Source organism: Egretta garzetta, unplaced genomic scaffold (assembly GCF_000687185.1).
Source record: "Egretta garzetta isolate BGI_Z169 unplaced genomic scaffold, ASM68718v1 scaffold287, whole genome shotgun sequence".
Classification (NCBI taxonomy): domain Eukaryota; kingdom Metazoa; phylum Chordata; class Aves; order Pelecaniformes; family Ardeidae; genus Egretta; species Egretta garzetta.
This window is the reverse complement of record NW_009260435.1, coordinates 4971267-4994677: the sequence shown is the minus strand read 5'-3', so window position 1 is coordinate 4994677 and position 23411 is coordinate 4971267. Positions and strand designations below refer to the sequence as shown.

Genomic DNA, 23411 nt, shown 5'->3' with positions numbered 1-23411 from the left:
CTTCAACCATTTCTTTGATTATTGTTGGGTGAAGAAAGATATTTAAAGGAAAGAAGGGCCTCTTCAGAAAAAGTTCTCTACCACAGTACTCTTCAATTGAACATGCAAATATCACATCGTAACTAAATCAAAACAGAAGAAGTATGTTTAACATAGGACGGAGTATTTACATTGTGCATTTTAAATGTTAAAGTACTTAGATCAGTAAAACACAAGCCTGTCATTCTTCAGTGGAAAATGCCTCCACAGGAAGATTCAGAGCAGTCTTTTTTTGGACTATAAAGGGATTCCACTCTTAATTTACATATCTACATCAAAGTCCTCTCCTCAAGGAAACAGTTTTATGGTAGGCGACCCACTGAGTTTTCAGGACCTAACCACTCTATGCCATCAGCCAGCTTCTGCTCAGGATGAAAGTTAGCCAATATGAAGCAATGTGAGGCCTGGAAAAAGTTGCAATAGACTTTTTGTCTACCTGCCTTCCCTTCTACTTAGTTCAAAAAGTATAATTAACAAGAAGAAAGCAGCAGCCAAATGAAAGCCTACAGATTTTAATACTACAAAAAAATTCCTTAGACAAAATGTGTGTGGTTCCCCCCCCTCCCCTCAAAGCAGGACTTTAAAACACTACGACCACAACCACCACCTAAAATAAGCATACCTTATTTTTACTGAAAATATTTTTCTTTTTAAAGGAGAACAAAACAATATCTCTGTAGTCTGCTGGATGCTTCACATGAGTGTCTTCAGCTCGATACTGGAGAATACGGGAAGTCTTATTGATTATCCAATAAGGACTGAACACAGACAAGATCATGCGGCTTCCAATTCGCCTAGTATGTATGTAAATATCCATTGTCATCACTGTTGCAGAATGGGACATGAAACACACAGAAAAAAATTCAGGCATCCCGTCACAAATTTTAAGATGCCCACTCCAGTCTTTGCCTTGATATTTCATCAACACAAGCTCCATTATTTCTCCATTGATTCTGGAATGAAAAACATCTGCAGCACTCCCTTCTGCCAATTCACGGGCCTCTGCTGTTCCCTGTAGCAGAATTCAAAGAGGAAAATTAAGTTTTTAATATATAAAATTTACATATTAAAACCCCAGTATTTTATTCTTGTCTAGCAGGATACACATGTTTCAGATACCTCAGTACCACATGTCCAATTCTCCAATCACTTTCATTTGAGTCTGATCCTATGAATAATTTGAGATCAATTGCACTTTTCTTGCTGGACAGTAATGACTGCTTAATTCTGGATTTCAGGAAGGCAGACTAGTTCCTGTGTATCCCCTGTCTCTGGTCCCTCCCTTCTCCATGATTTCCAATGGATTTTGGCAAGGAGTTCTTATTTATATACTTACAACACTGGGTGCAACACTGAATTGGACTGCGCTGCAGATGTACAAGCCAGGACTTTTCACATTAAAGAACACCCAAGGAAGAAAACTGGCACCTGTGCTATACTGTTTGGTAGCACAGCTTTCCTCAGGCAATAGCATCCCACAACCACAACTTCCCTAATTTTTGCTGAGAAACAGCATATTTTACTGTACTGAAGAATGGCCAGGCTTGATTAGTCGAGGGATGTGAAGACAATAAGCACACACACATCTACAGGTACAGTGACTTCAGCAACATATTTGAATTACTAGCTTCTAGCTCCTCAGTGAAGGCAATGGTACTCTGTTCTACATTCTGTGACTCTGAGTACTGAAGTACAGCGAAAGTAAGGAAAATTGCAAATAGTGCCATTAGGATGTTAGACAGAAGTGAAATAAATAAATGAATACCATAACCAGTTATTTAGATTCTGAAAATACTGAAAGAGGAGGAAAAAATCAGCATAGCATCCTGCAAAGAAATCTTCCAATTTGTATACGGGAGACCTCACAGTAGTCCTCAGTAAAGAATCAGTGTGAGAATAGAAAGATGTGTTTTCTACATAGAACAACCGCTCCAGAAATTTCAGATGCTTTTTCTTATGCCTCTGCTTGTGAAACAAAACATATCTTGCAAAACAGAAACAGGATTTCAGAAGAATGTAAAAGAGAGACCAATCCAGTACAGGATCAATATTTAAGGGGCAGGCAGAACTGGCCATGTACACCCAAGTTAAAAACAATTAATCCCCAAAACTCCCAGAATCACAATAGAAAATACAAAACCAACATTCAGTTATCTTCCACACTACATTCACTTCCAATTCTAAGTAAATATAGTCTTACTTAAAATCTAGTAAAGGATTTACAAATAAAAACATAAAATAACCTACCTCAAGCAAATATCTCAAGGAGTATGGCAAAAGATTCCTCACAGTCAGTGTAGGGTAAAGGTGGATAATGTAGGCAGGATCCCACTCCTCTCCATAAGTTGAAATAAAATTTAGTTCATCAGGTACAGCTGTTGAGCTGATTATTAGAGGCAAGAAATTCGTCTCGACAGATGGGCATTGTAACAAGCACTTTACTTCATTGCTCCTATGTAGCTCTTCTCTCCAGGCAATGTAAGTTGTGGACTCTTTAAACTGACCCTCTAACATTCCTGTTGGTCTAACATATAGATGACACCTACGGGAAGAAGACAGATAATGGTACAAAATAGCTTTCCATTGACAGCTAACTGAACCCATTTTAAAGTAATTGCTAACATTCTGAAAGGCTTTTGTAGCACACTGATTACCTAATAAAGTTAGCATTTTGGGTTTTTAGCCCAGTCAGGAAGAGTTCCACGTGCAAATTTAAGCTTCCACACTAATTCTGTATTTATACATCAGTCTCACAAAGATTAGCCCTACAGAACAGAAAAGCTATACCTGTATGAATGTAAAGGAACATGAAATTCCTCCTCTGGCTTGGATGTGCCAATTGGCTCCAGCAACTTGGAGTCTCTAGCCAGTTTATAGATCATAAATGGGATTGAGAAATGGTTCTTGATCTAGGATCAAAATGCACAATTTTCATTACATTTCTAAGATACAAATTTCTAAAGGAAAAAGTATTAATAGCAGTAAGGAAAAACAAAATCAGCAGACTTAATTAAACTCCTCTGGAAAACAGACTTCTATGCATCTTAGTAACAAATACAATTCTGAAGAACAATATGCAAAGCATGAGAGAAAACTATGCTACTTTTAAATTCCCTTAATTGAAAAACATGCTTAAAATTCAAAGTCACACAAGAAGTACATATTGCAGCCTCAATGTTGAGGATATTAGAAAGCCGAAAATTAAAAGTAAAAACCAAATTTTTCATTTATCAGGAAGACACTCACATACAGAATACAGATAAAAATTCATCTAACAAACAGACTTAATAATTTGCCTTTAGGTAACTTTTTGGGAAAGTATGACCTCAAAAAAAATGCACTAAGGAAGAAAAGCAAAAGTCACTCAGAGAAGAGCACTGCTTTCAGGCTTTGGGTTTGTTTGGTTAGTTTTTTTACCTGCAGAGGAGATCGTACAGTAATAACCTTATTTCCTTCTGTAGCATCTATTTGTACAATGATCGAGTCTGAGCGATCAACAAGATTTCTTATGTTGTACAGTCGTCGACCTGGTTTGGCTATGGGAATGTTTACCACTTCTCTATATCCTTGAAGTTCTAATCCATAAAAATATAAAGAACTCTTAATTAGACAAAACAAATCACATTACCATTTTCTATTTGAACAATACTTTAGCTTCTCTAAACCCAGCAAAAACCAGGATCAAAGAACTCTCTGGCAAAAGCACCTTGAAATGGTATTTGATCAGAACTGAAGGAATGCTTTAAGGTCGGAATACTCTTGAAGACCATAAGTTTAGACTGTGATTTATACACAGCACAATAAATACCCCAAACAGTAAACAATGGTATTTGTTGGGAGAGTTAAGAGAATGAAACACAGCATGATCTTGGTATCATGGCCAAGTACCTTCATATGGGATGGGATGGAAAAGAAAAAACTCAGGATATTACATATTAGTACTTGTTATATCCTATTCTCCAAGGACTATTTTCTGGCAAAGCTAAAAAACACAGAAAAACCGTAACTGCTCTCAAGTAACCGGCTAACTACAAAAAGCTGAATGGTAGCTAGGATATGAGAAATTAAGATCCTGTTTAACTGGACTTGAAACCCACAGGCCTGGATCCCAGGGATCTGTAAGACATTCTATCAGTGACTCCACTAGAATGTCTTCCATTTTTCCAAAGTGGAAGAAAAAATACTTTACTTTTTACTTCTCTGAAAAAAATGGAGAAAAGGAATTTTAAGTCTTTTTAAGAAGTCCAGTAGCTGGTTCAGTTAGCTTTTTTTTTTTAATTGGCATCAGTATTCAAAAGTAGTTTTAACACGATGTACTTCACCTGAATTTTGATCACATTTAATTTAAACATGTTGCCTCCCCCATCTTCCCATTCTCAACATGTCATAACACAGTGTTCCCTAGCATAATACCTAAATTTAAAGAGAAGACAGTGCTTTCTTGTCGGTACAATGCAGACAACTTTCCTCGTTGGGGTGCTTCAAGAACAGAGTATTCCAGTTCCATATTCTGACCAATTTCTACATTGTTCATGTTTTCTTTTTCAGCTGAACCAACTATCCGAAAATTGGCACTAGGAAGCACTTTGAGAGGAACACCCAGGGCATTTTTCACTATGAAAGGTGCAGTCTCTTTAAAGGAATAGTCAAAAGTAGATGCAGTCCCTTCTGAAAAGGCCTGTAATTAACAACATACATAATACATCATACATAAATAGCCACAATAACATATATACATGAAGGTTTTAGAAGACAGTTCCCAGCAATTAGAATTTTAAAGAAAAAAGAAACATATATACCTATGCTTTGTATAGTAGTATTTCAGGGAAGCAAAGGTTACTTCCAGAAAACTTCATTATTATTCTGTGTTTTGCAGCAAATTTTGATGCTACAATAAACCTTCATGCTCCTCATACGGAATTTTTTTACAGTTGTTGGGTTGTAAGAGAAAAATAAAATCCGGGACACAGACATCTCAAACACATTCACGATGTACATACTTCATATTCAACCACAACTTACGCTTACAAACATTAGTTTGATTACATGAAAGCCATGGTAACTGACTGCCAATATAGACTTACAGTATAAGCAAGTACTAACTTAGGTAACTATTGCTCATTTAGAATTAAAAAAATAAATAGGCTTAAGTCACGACTGGTAGCACAGAAAGCTCTTTAAAAAAAAAATAAATCAGAACTTCCTATAGAACCACATAATTTGGCAGCTTCTCTGCCTGTTAGGACTACCTTGGCTAAATTACTGAAAACAGCAAGACAACATTTGGAAATCGTTATATTCATTGTATCCTTTGAAGAGATGTTAACTGCAGTTTGCGGCTCAGGAAGAATGATGAAATCATCCCCAGGCATCAAACTTCTTTCTTGGACAGGGTTAGTCTTCATCTAAAACAAAAATTTCATTAGGCAATTATGAACACACAGATTACTTTCTCATATGTTAAAAAAGGAAAAAACTTGACCTATGCTTGACAATTTTGCCAAGCAAAAGAAAACCTACTTTTCCTTGTATATCTCAGACACCTTAGGCAAACACAGAAATTTTATACCACCATTGAAGGCAATCGAGTTATTTTCTTTCCTCTCTGTATGTCTGGTTACACACTACATTTTGCCCATGCATGGGACAATCAACATTATTCAGAAAAACCTTAAGGTGTCTAAAGACTGGGGTTTCTTTTCCACATGAAATTGCATAGCTCCCTCAAAGCAACAGCATTCAAAAGGTCAATGTTCTGTCACATGAAGCTTTTAAGAAATAGCTGTCTATCCAAGCTATTTCACTTAGTTTCAAATCTGTTTACATACTTCCAGCTTTAAACTCCATTGTTTCTTTCCTCCTTCAATTCGTTCAATAAGCGGCTCCCACACTGCATAGGTTTCATTGTAATAATGAATCTAAAGGAAGAATCAAAATTAAATAAGGCATCTAAAAATACAGGACTGAGTTCCTTCCAACAGCATTTAGTATCAAAAACTTTAATAAGACAACAATCAATCAATCTTCATTTCACATTTTAGAGGCCTAGCACTAACTTTCAATGGCTTCAAAAATTAATACAGAAAAGTGTAATGTATCATACCTTTTTCGTAAGCAGCATCATTTTTGAAGAACTCACCACCTGGCTTGCTTTTAGAGCAACAGACAGACCAGTAACTCCATATATTTTAACACCTTCGCTTAATATAATGCAGTCTCTATCCTCTCCTATGCTGTTTGTGAAAATTACTTTGAGATCAATAACTTTAATGCTGCAAGTATTTCATTGTACTATGAAATAACAGTCTGAGCAAACTTTAGTCTGAATCTGATCCACTGGAACAATTCGTCTAACTTGTAGCCTACACCAAGTTTTTACTTCCCTTCAGCCACTGCAAATCTGAATAGAAGTTGTGGACTGAACAGTTCTGGACAAGCCCTTTCAGCTATCTGCCTCATCCCTCCTCGCTTCTGGAACCACAGTGCCTTCCCCCAGTTGTATATGATTAGGCAAGCATCTTCCATACTCTATTATGAGATGCGCATCAGCAATTAAAGAAGGCTACCTGTATATCCAGTATGGAATGGAACATAAGACACATTTGGTAAACTGACAAAACGTAATCAAGATGTAGTTAACCTATTGCACAGAGCAGCTGTGCATCTAGTTGTGTGAAATTTTAACATGCTGCCTCAGTAAGAGGCTTATACTATCTCAGAATTTACTTTATCTTGGGGAAAAGAGTTGCAATAGCTGGCAAAACAAATATGGTGTGATTACAATCAGAGATGCAGAGAAGACTGAGAAGAGTATAACCTCTATCTTAGCAAGAAACACAATGCTAGAAAAACAAAAAAGGTGGGCAGTAAGAGTTAAATATGAATATTCAGCTAAGCCAAGCTCATTGTTCCAACAGCAAAAAGTGAATGTGTAAACATGGCAGGAGAAGCAGAGGACTAGATTATTCCTCAGCAGCGACTGCCACTAAAATCTACTATTGACTGCTAAGTTTCTGTAAAAAACACATTATGCTTAGTCACACTTGCCTGACCACTAAAGAACCCCTTAGAGCATTACAATTTACACCTATTACTAATTTAGCACACAGTGTACTAAAAAGTTACTTGAACATTATGAAACATGCAGAAGTGTTTTAAACTGCTAACAATTTGATTCTACGTACCTCAAGTGACATATCAGCAGTGACCTCCATCAGCGAGGACCAGTTTTTAAGGACACCTGAAAACACAGATTCTACTAACAACAAAGGAACAGTACGATGTCCCAGACCACATTCCAAGGTGATCTGAACCGATTTCACTACAATGTCAAATTTTTCTTCTTTCAGAACATGTTCACGGTCCTTAAAAGTTTCTGTTGCTTCTGTGGCTAAATCAACACCAAGAAACCAAGCACTACACTGATCTATAGGCTTCACTTGCCACAAATTCTCAGAGACTTCAGTTGCTGCTCTAGAATCCTCCTCTGTTGTTTTGGGTTTTATGGCAGCCATAATGGTCATCACAGTATTCAGAATTATTGGTGAGATCTTGAATAGAGAAAAAAAAAATCCTTTATAGGTCAAAACTTTTTAGAACTGATTAACATGCAAAATATATGATAAAAGGAAATAGCAAATAACTCTTGGGCTCTTCATACAGGAACACAGAATTAAGAGCCCTTATTAGAGATGCAACTTAAATTCCAAGATTAAGAAACAGAATCCATTCATGGACCTCCTCTTACTTTCCTTTCCTAAAAATTTTCCCAATTCTACCCTCACAATCCCACAGGGTCAAGAAAAAAATTCTCCGATTGCAATTTCACTTTTACTGATACGCGGTACTCCCATAACAGCAGTCAATATCAACCTTTTCCCTACTACACTGGAAAATGTGAATTTATTTTTAAGATCTTCATGGTGTTCAAACCCACATGTTTGCAGACTTATGTACACCACCATTACAATTAGCAGTACAGTACAGCTGTCAAAAGCTTTATGCTTTAGAAACAACGTACTACTGCTTACAGTTTAAGACTTCACCACTGACCACCTTTCCAGATCACAAATGCAAATCTGTGAACTTTTTATATGAGAATTAGCAAATTACATTCAGAAAGACCTTTACTATAGACACATTCATTAATTTACTTATTAGGAACAAGGTATATTTTGTATCACATTGTATATCATTCTGGAAATCAAATTAACAGACTAGTTTACATACACTTGTGTGTGCACTCCTGCTTATAAGTCTCTCTGAAGAGAAAAATAGTGGTGGTGGCAGCAGGAGAAGGGTTGTTTCATAAATTTGGAGGAAACTGTTAGGAAGAATCCTAGTATCTGAAGTATTCAAATTAGTCCTTTTTTGCCAAGAGATTGCCAATACAAGTAACATGTAATGATTTTTTTCCAATACAGAGCAACTCCAAAAAGGATAAATGCAGGATACATGCCCGTTTCTGCAATTAGCCTAATGAGGAAAATGGAAATTTTAAATAGCAATATGTAAAATAAAAAACCACCAAGCTACAACTTGAGAAACACACTTGTTCTTTCAAAGACACTTTTAATAATCTTACCTTTATAGTAAGTTCTTCTATTGTTACTACCACAGTTTGTAACCCTGAAACATGCATCATATTTTCCATGACCAAAGAACACGGCCGTAACACCTGAGTGAAAAAAAAAAAAAATATAAATTTGAGTATTAAGGTAACTGCCGGCATTTAAGCTTTTCAAATGGTCTTATATTTTTTAATCCCATAGGCCAAAGGGATGCTGGTCCCATAAAATAACAACAGGTTTCAGACTAACAGCATTTTTTCCATAGTGTTACTACTGTGCTTCATTCCAGCATACAAATTTGTACAAGTGCAATTCTTTACTGGAAGGTTAAAAATTAGTGAAATATAAGCTTTTACATAAGGCTTAAAAACCAGACAAAACAAAAGTGCAACACACAGATAGACTGATGGTATAATCCAAAAAAAAAAAATCCCTGAATCCTTAAGAAATGTATAAGGAAAGATACCATGTACAAGATGAACCACCCAGGCCAACTTTGTGGCTCAATGCTCCCTGCCAGGAATGAGTAGATGAAGTTCCAGACAACATGCTGATTAGCATATTCTACTGCAACAAATAAACTGACAGGCAGTAAACAAAGTTGCAGGGAGGTATTCTTAGTTTTCAAAATCCCTCATACAATTTCTTCATTAAGAAATTTTAATTTACAGATGCACTACACAGGTTTTAGGCAGAGCTCTGTGTAGCGAAGTCTTGCACCTACTGCTAAAAGATTCACCTTTAAATGGCATACCACAGATGCACAGTCCCTTCCTACCTTCATAATAACCAATGATAGGAAAACCTAACTTTCTGAGTGCTATGAATATGCCAACTAAAAGGACACACCTTTCAACATGTCATTACTTTTTTCATTACAAAAAACAAGTTATCTTACTGTAGTAACACTCTTGTCTTGTTTGTCTTTGAGAAAGGCACAGGCTAATACTTTGAAGCCTTGCACTTGAGCAGTCGTCCTTTGTGCAAGCTTTCCAGATGTCAGGGAAAAGTCACACTGGAAGCAAACTTTTAAGGCGGGGGCATCAGCATCAGTCAAATTAGCAACAAATACGATTTCTGGATCCATGATCACAGCTTTTACTGTCATATTTGGCCGTATGGACATTTCTATGAAAATAAGTAAAAAGAAAACCTTGAATATAAAAGGATTGAAAGTATTACTGTGTACATAATTCCTAAAACCATGCATAAAAACTGCTACCTAATTTTAGAGGTACAAATTTAACAAATGTCGTCTCACATTTTACAGGAAGATCAAAATGAAATTGAATATCAGCAGCAAACTGGGCAGAAGTTTTATTTTGAAGAATTTGTTTGTTTTGATAGCGTAAAAAGAGAGCGTTAGCTCTATACACTGTAGTCAACCTAAGCACTGGCTCTAAAAAGCCAAGTTGGAAACGATTATCTTCTGACTCAATACCTAAAGTAACTAACTTCTTCAGCATGAATATTTACTAATGGAAACCAAATTAGCAACATACAATTTCTTGTCTGAATATCCACTCAGTCTCCAAGCAGAAGGAGCAAACCGTATTACATTTGTTCTCAGTTAAAAGCCAGACTCTCCAACCTAGTGATGGATCAAGTCACTTTGGTTCTCAGTGATAGGTAGTATAGTGGTGTGTACACACTAGGACTCATTATATGGCTTACTCATGCCTACCACTTGTTGGAACTACCGGAATAACACACCTATGCAATGGAACAGCTGCCAAGTTGAGGCTCAGTGCACTACAGGAAAAGCAAAGCAAGCTAGGCATCATGGGTTGCAGCCAGCAACATGTTTGGGTAGTCCTGAGCATTCTCGGCAAGTGCCATTTTTCTGGAGTGTATAGCATCCCCTCCCTCATCACAGGACTTGTGCGTATCTCCAACAAGGGAAGAGGAAAGCAAGTAAATTGCTGACATCACTAGGGCACTTCAAAAGACCTAAAGCTCACACCTAGCACTCTGCCAAGTTCCCCAAAAGAAAGGGAATCAGCTAAACACAACTCACAGATTAGGTCTGACCACAACTCAGGCAAGCTTAGCAATCACTTAAAACCAACCAAAAAAAAAACAAACCAAAAAAACAACCCAAAAAACCCACAACCTACATACAACCTTCAGAAGCAGTTTTTCTTGCCCTTGTTTCATCATGCCTTATCTTCAGTCTTCAACCAAAAAGAGGAAAGCTGTTCATAAAAAACCATTTTCTGTAACTGAACTGAAATTCTAACCCACAGTTCTAAAATACACAACTTGCAGAGGTAAGGGTAAGACATTCTTCACCACCCACCTTTAAAGGGTAAGTTGTTCTTTTTACTTCCTTAACTTCTATCCACATGGCTCTTTTTACCTAAGGATGCTTCCTTTGTATAAAAATCCTGGTTAGCCTGAGTGATTTTCAACATTTAGCTCTGCTGGAGAGCACAACTCCACTACTTAACACAGCAGTTTTAGAACTACTACTGCTTAGAACAATCTGTGGTATCAGTGGCCAATTTACACATTGTGAAGAATAAACTCATTTCTTAATTCTGACAGCAAGATAGCATCTTGAAAAACTTTTGGATTATTTATTTTCAGTATGAAGTCTGTAAAGGAGGGGAGTAGAGGTGGGGAGTGGAAACCAGTTTTACAGACCTGTTTCTGGCTTGGATTTCCCAGAAGCAACGCACTTTAATTGGAACTGTGCAGATCTTTCAGTTGAGGATGCCGGCATTGAGTTAATGAAAAAATCTGCTACTGCCAACAAAAACTCCATACTGGCACATACATACAGCTTGTCAAGGACAGCAACTACTGCAGTTCCATTTTTATCCTGCTTGTAGCTTATATCTATCATAGAACTGTCATTTGTGTCATCTTTCTTGTCTATCATTCTGGAAAACAAGTTTATTAAGAAATATCTCAAACATCGTAATACATAGATCTAGAAAAACAAGGATGGGTAAGTAGTGTCATTTATAAATAAGAATAACAACATAAAGAATCAGTGTTTCCTCCAGAAATAAGAGGGTACAGACTTCTCCAACAGAAGAGTAATTTAAATTTAAGATTTTTGTGCTGCAGTTTTGGAACTATGTATAGGTCATGTAACAATCAGACTAAGTTTCAGCGCATAGAACTCTCTAGCTGAGGCCGGTTGCTCTCTATTCAGTTGTTCTACACAGTTTACTGTAATACTCAAGCCTCCCAGGTTTGTTTGTTTGTTTTGGATAACCTGGGAAATCAACATATAAAAGAAAAAAGCTTCCTTATTAAAATTACATCATTCATTGCTTTAGTGCACAGTATGACAGGCAACAACTGACAACCCTACTAAGTTTTATATATCCCATGTGAAGCACAGTACAGAACAAGGGAACAGTCTTCCTCACAAGTTGCACCGAGTTTTTTCATTTCTATTGCACTCAAATTTACCTTGCAGTTACATTCTGAATTCCTTCTCTGAGATCATCCAGGGTACATGCCTTGAGTTTAACATTAATATCCATTGAGCCGTCTGAAAACATATTCCCTGATGATGCCATGAGATGCAGTCGGAGTTCACCAAGGCGTAATTTGTCACTATGCAGCGAAAGCAGAGACTTCTATATAATGAGAAATAGTAGGACTAGTTTATCACAGAACAAAGTAATGAGCATGTTTTCCTTGCTGCTAGCCACGTACATTTTGATCCATTAATTGAAGGCAACATTGCACATCCCTCTGTTCTGTTTTCAGCACAGGAAGGATGTTCATTACTGCTCACACTCAGGGATATGCAAGAGGGAAGTATGGGCCATGTACACCTTGGATCCTCCTACTAACTATATAGGCTTTCCTATAGAACTAGCATCGTCTAGGCTAGCGATTCCTGCTTTTCAAATCTTCATGTTTATTTTGGGTAACTGGAATCAAGGCTTGAATGACCAAATCAAATGGTGGTTTGTTTTGGTTGGTTGTTTTTTTGTGGGTTTTTTAGTGTGATTTTTATAAATGCACTTATGTCCTTCATGTTAAGGACATTCTCTGCCCTTAAAACTTCAAAGTTGCAGGATAAATTACATAAAATCCATAAGGCAAGCATTACAAAGACAACACAACCAATGAAACTCTTCGGTTTACTATTCTGAGTTCTGTCCATGTGAGAAGCCTACATTCCCCACCCCATCTGTATGGTAAAAGCTTCATCACAAACCTGATTCTTATTGCTATTGTAGAGAGCTACTGAAAGCGACTCAAAATTAAAGTCAAATTTAAGCGTTGTATAACTTTCCGCAGAAGACTGAACTGTAGAAACATTTTTTTGTCCAAAAGCAGGAAGAGAACCTGTCAGTGAAAAGAAAACATTTTTACACTTCTTTAGAACACTGGGCTTGGGTGTGGTTTTCTGGGTTTTGAGGTTTTTTGGGGTATTTTTGGTTTGGTTTTGGTTTTTTTTGAATTAAGACCAGAAAGTCACAAAAAGAAGAAAAGCTCTAAATCCAGAAGACTACTCAGAAAAATTCACACTTTCATATACTCAATATCACTGTGTTCTACTCAAGGCATGCTAAAACTACCTAGCACATAGTGGTTTAAGAACCTTAAAAAAGCTCTCATTCAATTACTGCGGTTCTTAATACATTTTAGTGAAGAACTACAGGAAGTACCAACACTGGTCAAGGAGTTTGCACTACTTTCCTTCCAGTTTTTTCTCACAGTACAGCAATTCAACTATTTGTTGAACAGTAATTTTTTCACATTGAGAATGTTAAGTTTTGAACAAAAAAAAATTTCAGCAAAGCATTAACAGTATTTCATCCAGAGACATACACTGTTTACATTAACACGCTATTTGAATACTAATAATATTCTCAATTGTTACAATTGTGCATTAACATTCTGAGGTAGTTGGTTTGGCTCTTTCTCTTTTTTAAACCACCTGCAACTTATAAGAGTCATTGATATAGACTGAACAATACCATCCTATAAAAGATGAATTGCAAAAAACATGCTACAACTTTTGACCATCAACAGCTCACACTCCATGTATGTGCATACATCCTTATAAATAAGTTTTCATGTACACGATACATACGTAACAATTAAAAAAAAGTATTTATGCACATTTAAGCTCTTCATATAAATACAGTGTTTGAATTTGCAAACAGCTCTCTGCCTAAATGTATTCAGCCTTTGAATTGAACATACCCTCACACAAATGAGAAGCATTTGGAACTTCCCCTTTTTTAAGTATCTGCATGTCTTCAATATTCTCTTGCACAGTATTTGGCTGGGAAGAAGTCCCTCCAAGGTTTTCAAGTAAAATTTTCATGACAACAGTTAGATCATCTTCACTGAGTGCAATCTGTAAAGTGATAAACCCACAACTTCATTTTTGGTGACAGTATTTCTTTCCAACAAAGAACCCTATCTTTATCAACAGTACACAAATGTTGATAAGAAACAACATGCTGCTTTCACCATAAACAAGCTGTCTAGTCAAAATGATCCTGGTCAAAACACCCTAAATAATTTGCCCATATATCCCAAAATATCATTTCTCCTGTTATGAACAGGTGTTACCACAAGAACTAACACTCCATATGACAAACACTTTCTAGTCCTGTAAAGGCTCTTTGATGATCACAAGCACTTCTTAACAATTCAGTAATCCAGAAACATAACCAGATAACATTAAAGCAAAGATTTACATTGTATACACTAAAGCAACTGTCATTCAGTAGGCCTTTAAAAAGTTAATGAATCTGAATCCAAATATAACACAACATGATCATGAAAAAAATATGTAATAAGTGACAAAGTGCAATCACTTAGCCCATAATACAGTGTTAGAATATTTTTTTTCTACCTTCCCCCCCCCCCGGTACTCCTTTAGAATCTTATTCCTCTGTGATTCAACAGTGCTACATTTGGCCACAGCACAGATACAGGAATGAAATAGGGCTCACGAACAACTAAAAGGTCCCCCAGTCTGTTTTTAACCCACTTAAATCCATATGGCTAATGTAGGAAAAGAGAAAGTAAAGCCCTCCCTTTGCAAAGATATCAACCATAATTTTGAACTACTGTATATTAGAGATCGACATCTACCCTTTTAATTTCTAGTAAGTTTACTAGACACTCAAATAACCTGAATATTACAGATTAAACTGTTTTAAATCTTAAATCTAGATTTTAAATGCTAACTCAACAAATAACCTCAATGACTTCACTGACTGTTGCATCAAAGAATAGCTCCAACAGACGCCCAGAAAAATAAAATCACAGAATCACAGAATCGTAAGGGTTGGAAGGGACCTCAGGAGATCATCTAGTCCAACCCCCCTGCTAAAGCAGGCACACCTAGAGCATGCTACACAGGACTTCATCCAGGCGGGCTTTGAATATCTCCAGAGAAGGAGACTCCACAACCTCCCTGGGCAGCCTGTTCCAGTGCTCTGCCACCCTCAGAGTGAAGAAGTTCTTCCTCATATTCAACTGAAACCTCTCGTGTTTCAGTTTGCATCCATTGCCCCTAGTCCTGTCGCTGGACACCACTGCAAACAGACTGCTTCCGTAAGCTACATCTAAACTCTTTACTATATGATATCAAAACTAACAGATCTATAAACTGGACAGTCAAACTGGAAGTCTTTTAACATCCTGTAAAGAATACAAATTGCAATGAGTTTACAAGCTCCTTAACTAGTCTAAGTACTATTCTGAGAATATATGTAACTTTTGATGTAGCTCTGATTTGCCATATTACCTGCATTGGTTTTAGGTCTCCTTTGATACTAATTGTTGGGGTTTTATGATACCAAGTTGCTGCTAAATTTCTCTGGACCAGTAAAGTCAAACTCACAGGACACAGAATTTCAGAATCTGGTTGAGAATCTGCAGATATAACACACCTACAAGAGACAGTGGAAGCAGCAGAGGAAAAAAATATTTAGAGTTGGAGAATCTCAAATAATATCAGACTAATCTAGCAGAAGTATGGGTATACTTATTTTTAAATTAATAATAATGTGTGGTTTCATGGACTTATGCCCACATATGCACTGAACTCAGTTACTTTCTTGTCTTTCCAAGAAGTTTTAGAGATTGTGGACATGTGTCCCTGTGTAAATGCACTCCTAAACTTAGTTGGAGGGGTGGGGGAGTAATTTTGTTTTAGTATGTTTTCGTCACTTATCATCTTTAAATAACAGAACATGGACCAGTTTTCTTTATAAACACCTATGAACTCAGAAGAAAACTCCACGTATACCTTGATAATTTCAAATGAGTTAGCTGCACATCCATGTTGTCAATGACTGGAGGAAGAGAAGATTCATCTGAAGACACCAGCTTGAATTCATTCTGAACTCTGATTAATCCAAGATCAGCTACCAAAGCGTTATTTGAAGTTGAAGATTCAGGAACAACTATAACCGGAGCTTTCAAGTTGACATACATTAAGAGGCGGAAGCTCTTTTTAGCAAAGTCTTTCATGCTGGAAGCAGCCATTTCTGCTGCCTGGGCAGTGACTGCAGTCAGGGCTTCTTGTGCCGTTTGGAAATTGTTTAGGAAGTTCTGTTGACAGGTAATGAAAAATAAGTATGAGTTCTCTGAGACCAAGAAAGCCTTGCAAAAAGGCAAGCCCCAGACAAAACGTAAAGTTAAGAAAAATAGTACAACTGTGGCAGAAATATGAAACTTCTATTTCAACCACGCAAGTTTCAAAAGAGAAAAAGGTTGAAAGCATGAACAAGCTAATACATCGATTACCTATTTAATTTTTAAGATATTATTAAAGCTATCAGCTCAATTCATTGCTTGTTTTGTCATCCTTCTCCTTATTTGTGATTCTTCTATAAAGCAGTGCAACTTAAGCGACACTTCTTCAGCAAAACACTTCTATATGCTTGTATATCAGCTCACTGTAAGGCACAGGTCACACAGAGCTAGTTGCATTTTATTTTATTAAAAAACTTTTAATGTCAAGAAAAGAACTGAAACTAATGTCTTACCAGGAGAGACATAAAGAATTTATGTAGGTAAATTATTTGGATGCAGCCCACTTTCAGAGACATTTTACCATCCACCCTTGACATATCAGCGTAGGCTTCCCCTGCAGTGGCATCTGGATAAAGTGACATGTGAAATCTAAACACTTCATCTCCCATTATGGAGACAGCCTAGAAGATTAAGTCCATATAGTTAATACTCCCAAGGCAGTAATCTGATAGAATTATTGCTTAAGTTATCAAACAAGAAATATTTCCACAAAACATTCAACTGCAACTTATCAGCAATACTTGGACACACGTATGCTAGGCACAAAAGGAAACTGAATTAGCTATTTTATGGTATGTCTCTCCTCACTTGGTTATCTATAATCAATTTTATATTTAACCCATGCTACTCCAAACTAGACACATCAATGCAAACATGATTAAAAAGAATTAAATATTGAATGGAAGCATGTTTTGCTTCCCAAGATAAAGGAAATTAACCAATGAAATTTTGCTTAATATTTGGTACATCACATCATACTTATTATATAACACAGCAAATCAACTACCATGCTGTCATTAACTTAAAGAACTCAGTCTTTCTGTTTGTTTACAATCTGCACAACACATCACCTTTTTATGGATTGTTTTGGGGTCAACATTTGTAATTACAATGTCCTCAAGTCTGGAGAACACTTTAATCTTTTTAGTTTTCATAGCTACAGATGCATCCATTCCTGATTTGAGACAAAAGGAAGAAGATAGCAATTTGTTTAAGTCCATTTATTAAGTTAACACTTTTTTAAAAAGAAGATTTATTACTGAATATAAAGAATAACTTAAAATCCAGCATTCTACTATGTAACAACCAATGCTAAGCCCAAGACAGAAGCCATGAACTTACTACACATGACAAATTTGCCAACATAAATTGATTCTAGGACTACAGTAAAAATTCCCAGCGCTATCTAGGATCTATCTATTAAGAAATGGAATCTCGTGTCATAAATAACATAGCACCTTCATTTCTTTTAATTTTACTCCACTTAGAAAAAGGCAGCAATTAATTTCTGAGTCAAACCTTTTCTTCCCTTGCAGGCATTTTGGCTATTAAAATACTTAACTGCAATGATATCATACAATCAAAATGTATTCAAACATATATTGGAGACTTCTGCAGTGCACACACTAGCCTTTCAGAAGTGAATGAACGGAGGAGAATAACACATTTATTGCCACACCCAACTAACCTGATATTTAAATAAAAAACCTTACCTTGTATTCTAATGTCTGCAATTTTACAGATCTGATCACACACTGTAATACTGAATGTACTTAGTTTTGCAGTGAGTTTTAATTCACAGATATCATCGTGGGCTGCGTTACTGGACACTGGATAGGAAACATAAGAAACATACAAGAATTCATTGTAAATCAGGTTTTTTTAAAAAAAAACATTAGATTATTTGTTTTGTATCTATATGAACTATTCAAAAAGTAACCTGCAGTTATTCCCTCAAAGTTACTGCTACTTATTAGCCAAGAAGTGAAATAAGTCTTTTATTAACAGTTTTCTTCTGGCACAAGAACAGTCACTAACACAGACAAACAGCAATCAAGATGATGATGCTTCTCCTCATTAATATCTAATTTTCATGCAACAGTATACTGAATACAGTGTACATTTCATGATTTGAAACACTCATATGAGAAACGTTCCTTTTTGTATAGAGCAGCAAGGCCAATTTAGGCATATTAGGTGAAAAAAGTTTGTGCAGCAAAATTGAAGGTGCCTGCAGAACACAGAATGTAACAGCCAGCCACTGTAATCTCAATCCCAATAGATTTAGGATTATAAAACCCTGAATTTCCCAAACAAGACTACAAACACAAGAATCAACCACATGGGACCTGACAAAACCTTCTTAAGGAGCTTCCATACAGAAACTCCTACGATTTCAGGGTTACAGATACCAGTTATTAAGATAAGCACAACACCCTTCAGTTCAGATTTTCTCTTCACTTCCCCAGGGCTCAAGAATGTTTCTTTTCAGCAATGTAAGCACTCTTCATAGCCTTCAGATTGGAAAGCAACAAAGTCTTGACACTGATGCTTTGGAAAGGTTTTGGTACTGTTCACTGAAACATGATTTATTCTACTTTCATAATAGAAGTCAGACCACTACCTAGGAAAGAGTTACACTGAATAAGGAGAATTTGTAAAATTAAGCAACAGCAAAAACAGCTGGCCTTTTAAAAATGAGATTATTTTCTCCCCACATACAGTTGTGCATACCTTGGTTTTCCACCAAATAGACTGCAATGCTGTCACCTGGAATGGTGCCCTTTGAATCCAAAAGCTAGATGCCATTAAGCAACAAAAGTATGGTCTTTCTAATACCACATTACCTGGTCGGGGACCACTTCCTTTTTCTTGTTCTTTTATTTGAGGTTTGTGGTCTGATGCTTTATCAGTACTGGGAGGACAACCCGATGGAACGCTGAATGTGAGAAAACTCATGATAGAAAGCAAAGCCTCTGTGTGAAGTACTATATCCAAACATGAAAAGATGACCTGAAATGAGGGCAAGGAGATAAAGTAACATTGTTATTTAGCAGCAGTCTATTACAGAACAACTCAGAGTTGCTGTCACAGAATCGAGGAAAAAAAAAAAAAGCATCTTGCTCAATTTCACAAGTATCTCACCCTTCTATCTCCTTCAACTTAACACCAGACAAACTCCAGAACAGATGAGGGAGCTATGGAAGGAAAGCTTAAGACAGCTACAGAGGAACTGTGCCAATCTAAAAATTGATGCTTCGTGTGGTTATGCTTTTTCAGTAAGCTCTTAGTTCTGCTGCGTTTCACTGGGACTATTGAGCACTTTGGCTGACATCCTCAGAACCATGTATAGAGATATTTTAGTAGGTAGGATACAACAAAACAACAAGATTAAAAGTTTGCAATCAGAACAGAAAGCATGCGAATAGCAACTACACACTATCACTTAGTGAAACCTAGTATCAGCTAGCCATCTTTTCCTAGTTTGAAGCAATTCTTGGTAAATGCTGGTTTTACTGACACGTTAAGGGATGGCAGCTTTCTTGACTCTGAAGTAGTCCAGCCACTTCAAATGCCACATATGGCTGTAAAGAAGCAATGTCCACCCACCACTACTACTTTAAAGGAAACATTTTAAAGGCAAAATGACCTGCTTTCTTCAGAAGTCACAGAAGCCATGGAAAACTGCACATGAATAGTTGCTTTTAGGAAGAGTAAAAAAAAAGGCCTAACTGAACACAAGACCTCTGAGAAAGCTTATTTGACATTTCACCTCACGTATCAATTTCACTGTTATGAACTTTCAAGCTCTGAAACAAAAGGCCTTTGTTTCACATGTTGCTAAGCCTACCACTCTAGAAATAAAACACATCCTACAGGCCTCAGTTAGAAATATGTCGTTATAAATTTTATCTAGCTAAAAATGTACAGCTTCTAGTTAAAAATATTTGTACACTGAACACTTCTGTAAAAAAAATTAAATCATCTTTTTTCCTCCTGGATTTCTCTTTGAAGTAGTTAAACATAAAGCAGTAAGCTTTAATGATGAGAGAATCAGGGTTTTGGTTTTTGGGTTGGGTTGTTTGGGTTGTTTTTTTTCCCCTCTTCAATAAGAAGAGAAATAGTGGGCAACAAATTTACACGGCTGTTCCTATTTGAGAAGCTTAAAAAAAAAATATTAAATACATCCATTACATACATTGATGTTTTGCTTGGTGCTTCTGTAAGTAGTAACAAAATCTGGTCCATCAGCATCAGCCTAACGGAAAAAAAAAAAAGCCCAAGCACACAGTCAGTCTCTACTGAATTAACCAAATTCACTACCAGAATAAACTGAATTAACTGAATTTAACACACACCCCCTCCACAAGGATTATTCCCATTGCAAGAAAAAACAAAGGGAAGTGATAAAGCCTTAAGAAACAAGTTGTCTAAATAACGCACATGATCAAGGCAACCAGAACAGGGTGATTGCAATGCTCTGCTCAATGACATTTTATTGCACATATTTTGTGAAAGAAACTGACCAGTTACAAAATTTTCTCTTACCCAGGACCTATTTAAACTGGATCAATTTATGCTTAGTATCAAAAATTATGTCATTATAGATAAGAGCCCACTGGTTCTACCACCTATCAGATTCCCAAGTATTCATGCAGTTTTTGAAGGGCACTTTTTGTTTTTTTAAAGAAAAGGTCAAGAACTCTAGCTACCAACAAATAACTCCTCCAATGCTAGTTTTACCACCTGCAAAGAGACACCTATCACTTACATAGGCAAAGACAATCTCGCCTATTAAGTTTCACAAAGGTACTAATAGGTATTGTTCACAGAGAAGAATGCATGCAAACATTTGGCTTCACCAGTGATTTCAGTAATTGTGTTGAGTTAGGAAGCAAGCACTATATGGAAGCAACGGAGAGTGAAATGAAATGGTAAGTTGAAAAACAGGTATTTAGGGAAGACCCAGAAGTTTTAGATACAAATCCTACATGTTTCAAAACAAGCTAAAAAAAAAATCTAATACAGGCTAAGTATGGAAGCCTTATTTTACTCGCCCTATAATCTTAATTAAAGGGTAATGAAACCTTAATGTATTCCATTTTCAGAAGATGTTCATCTGTCTCACTTGAAGAATTAATAATGCAGAGAGGCTCTCCTTTTGAATCTGCAAATAAAGAAAGAAACCTGTAAAGTATTTCCACTCACAAGCTTTACTCCATCTATGGAATGCCTCCATGCTAATTCTCAATTATATGCTAATTATATACTCTTTTTGCTGACATAGTGAAGGTAAACATCTCTTTTCACTGCAAAGCTGCAGCTTAAGCATTACCTCATGAAATGTTGTATTCACTTTTTTTAAATTAAACTAGACAAAATTAACTCATCTTCGTCCTAAAAGAAGATTCAAAATTGGAAGGTTATTTGCATTCCTATAATTACTTTTGCGTTCCTATATTTAGGTTGTTATATTCAAAACCATACTTTTCTACTTTGACTATATGGCTATTACTTGAAAATCACTTTGAATTGTTACCTGACCAATCAAGAAAGCACACTGGATTTCCAGTGCTGCCAGAACTCATCATAAAGCACAAACTCAAAAACTCATAAAAACACTGTGAACAGATAGAATACTTCTCAGGAATGACCATTCTTACTCAAAATAGGCAACTAACTCTAATTAACTCAAGCTCACTATAGCAACAGGAGTAAAACTTGGCATCAGTTAAAACAGACTAATTTAATCTAAATTGCACAGGACAGGTTCATTAAGTGAATTTGACATGTAACCTCCTACCCTTCACCCCCACCCCCCCATTTGTTATTTTTGACCATGCTATGCTTTTGCTACAAAAGCTGATTGCACACACTGTACTGACTCCACACCGGTTTTCTAGAAGACTTACCATTTATTTCCGTGCATATCATAATAATTTTTTTCAGATATGCTGCTGCAGTCAATTCATGATTTCTAATTCTGGTTTCAGTTCCAAGCTGTAGCACAGTCAGAATATGTAATGGATATCTCTCCCTCTGAACCTGCTTCATCAAGGTTATTACAACCTTGAACATGGAAAGGGAAGTTAAGTTCACTATTTCTGTAAAGCTGTCCAGAAGCATGACATGCAGTAGAACTAGGCATTATCTCCTCAGCTAAGATTCAAAAGTAGTATTAATCTAGACATTTTGCCTTTTACAAAGAGAACCTACAACACCAGTTTGTTAAAGGTTCCCCCCCGCCCCCCCCCCCCAGCTCTGTTCCTCTTGGCCAAGCAATCAATCACTTCTTAACTGCTTCAACCACAAACCAAAAATCCCAAGTCTATTAATTTGGCTAGAATTTAGTTTTGTTGGTCTAGCAGTGTATCTTTACCTTGTCAAGCTATGCTTTAGTTTCGTAATTAGACACTACACAGTGCTACATATACAGAGTTTGAATATGGAAAACATGGGTACTACAAACCACACTGGTCTGGAAGGAAAGGCAGTAGAGAACAGATAACAATGTGAATCTTTGAATATCCGATGCTGTACAAATAATAATTAAGAACACAAATGTTTCAACATTGCAGTTGTTCATTTATAGAAGATTTTAAGCATTACACTGATTAGAATGCTGAAAATGAGAAAGAACTTGTGTTTCTAAGTGCAGCTGAAAATTAAACTAGAAGAACTAGATATAGTAATTAATGAACAATGTTAATTTCAAGGCAATTATTTCATGAGGCAATTATCTTTCATTCCTAGGAACTAAAAATAGCACTTTAACTTAACAATTTGCCACACGAGTAATTTAAAGAAATCAAGTTTGTCAATACTTAGTCTGCACAATTGTGTGGCATATTCTTTGTACACTAACAAATTAGCATTTTATCATTAATCACCCAACATATAGTCCACAGACAATGTGGACCCTACCTTAGTAAAAATTTCCATGTGAAGCATGTGTGAAACCATATTAAACAAGACAGGATTGCTCATAAGATACATTAAATAGGACAACATGGAGCACTACAGGCTAACCTGTAATATGTCTCAGTTCTACCATTAAAAAAATTCCTCACAGTCAAGACAGCCAATCTGAAAGTTAGAAGCTGCCAAAGGTACTGGTGATACGCGTTGGATAACTACATGCTGTTTGTCGACAAATACGAGACAGGACGGGATGTCATCCAGACAGACCTGGACAGGCTAGAGAGGTGGGCCTGTGTGAACCTCATGAGGTTCAACAAGGCCAAGTGCAAGGTCCTGCACCTGGGT

The 23411-nt window shown here is 36.5% G+C and overlaps 1 protein-coding gene across 1 annotated transcript in view; it reads right to left on the bottom strand.

Annotated features, from left to right (window-relative positions):
* The window catches only part of VPS13C (vacuolar protein sorting 13 homolog C), a 100788-nt gene that overhangs the window by 31963 nt on the left and 45414 nt on the right, over window positions 1-23411 (bottom strand). The window contains exons 37-59 of the mRNA XM_035899526.1: window positions 22058-22214; window positions 21233-21312; window positions 20344-20403; window positions 18992-19157; window positions 17858-17974; window positions 17216-17319; window positions 16598-16765; window positions 15856-16160; window positions 15352-15496; window positions 13791-13947; window positions 12796-12926; window positions 12036-12205; window positions 11256-11494; window positions 9508-9737; window positions 8624-8716; window positions 7224-7589; window positions 5868-5957; window positions 5289-5444; window positions 4453-4717; window positions 3457-3614; window positions 2827-2948; window positions 2287-2581; window positions 662-1051 (exon numbers count right to left, since the gene is read on the bottom strand). Coding sequence (XP_035755419.1) covers window positions 662-1051; window positions 2287-2581; window positions 2827-2948; window positions 3457-3614; window positions 4453-4717; window positions 5289-5444; window positions 5868-5957; window positions 7224-7589; window positions 8624-8716; window positions 9508-9737; window positions 11256-11494; window positions 12036-12205; window positions 12796-12926; window positions 13791-13947; window positions 15352-15496; window positions 15856-16160; window positions 16598-16765; window positions 17216-17319; window positions 17858-17974; window positions 18992-19157; window positions 20344-20403; window positions 21233-21312; window positions 22058-22214 — 4164 coding nt within the window. The remainder of the gene's footprint in view (window positions 1-661; window positions 1052-2286; window positions 2582-2826; window positions 2949-3456; window positions 3615-4452; window positions 4718-5288; window positions 5445-5867; window positions 5958-7223; window positions 7590-8623; window positions 8717-9507; window positions 9738-11255; window positions 11495-12035; window positions 12206-12795; window positions 12927-13790; window positions 13948-15351; window positions 15497-15855; window positions 16161-16597; window positions 16766-17215; window positions 17320-17857; window positions 17975-18991; window positions 19158-20343; window positions 20404-21232; window positions 21313-22057; window positions 22215-23411) is intronic.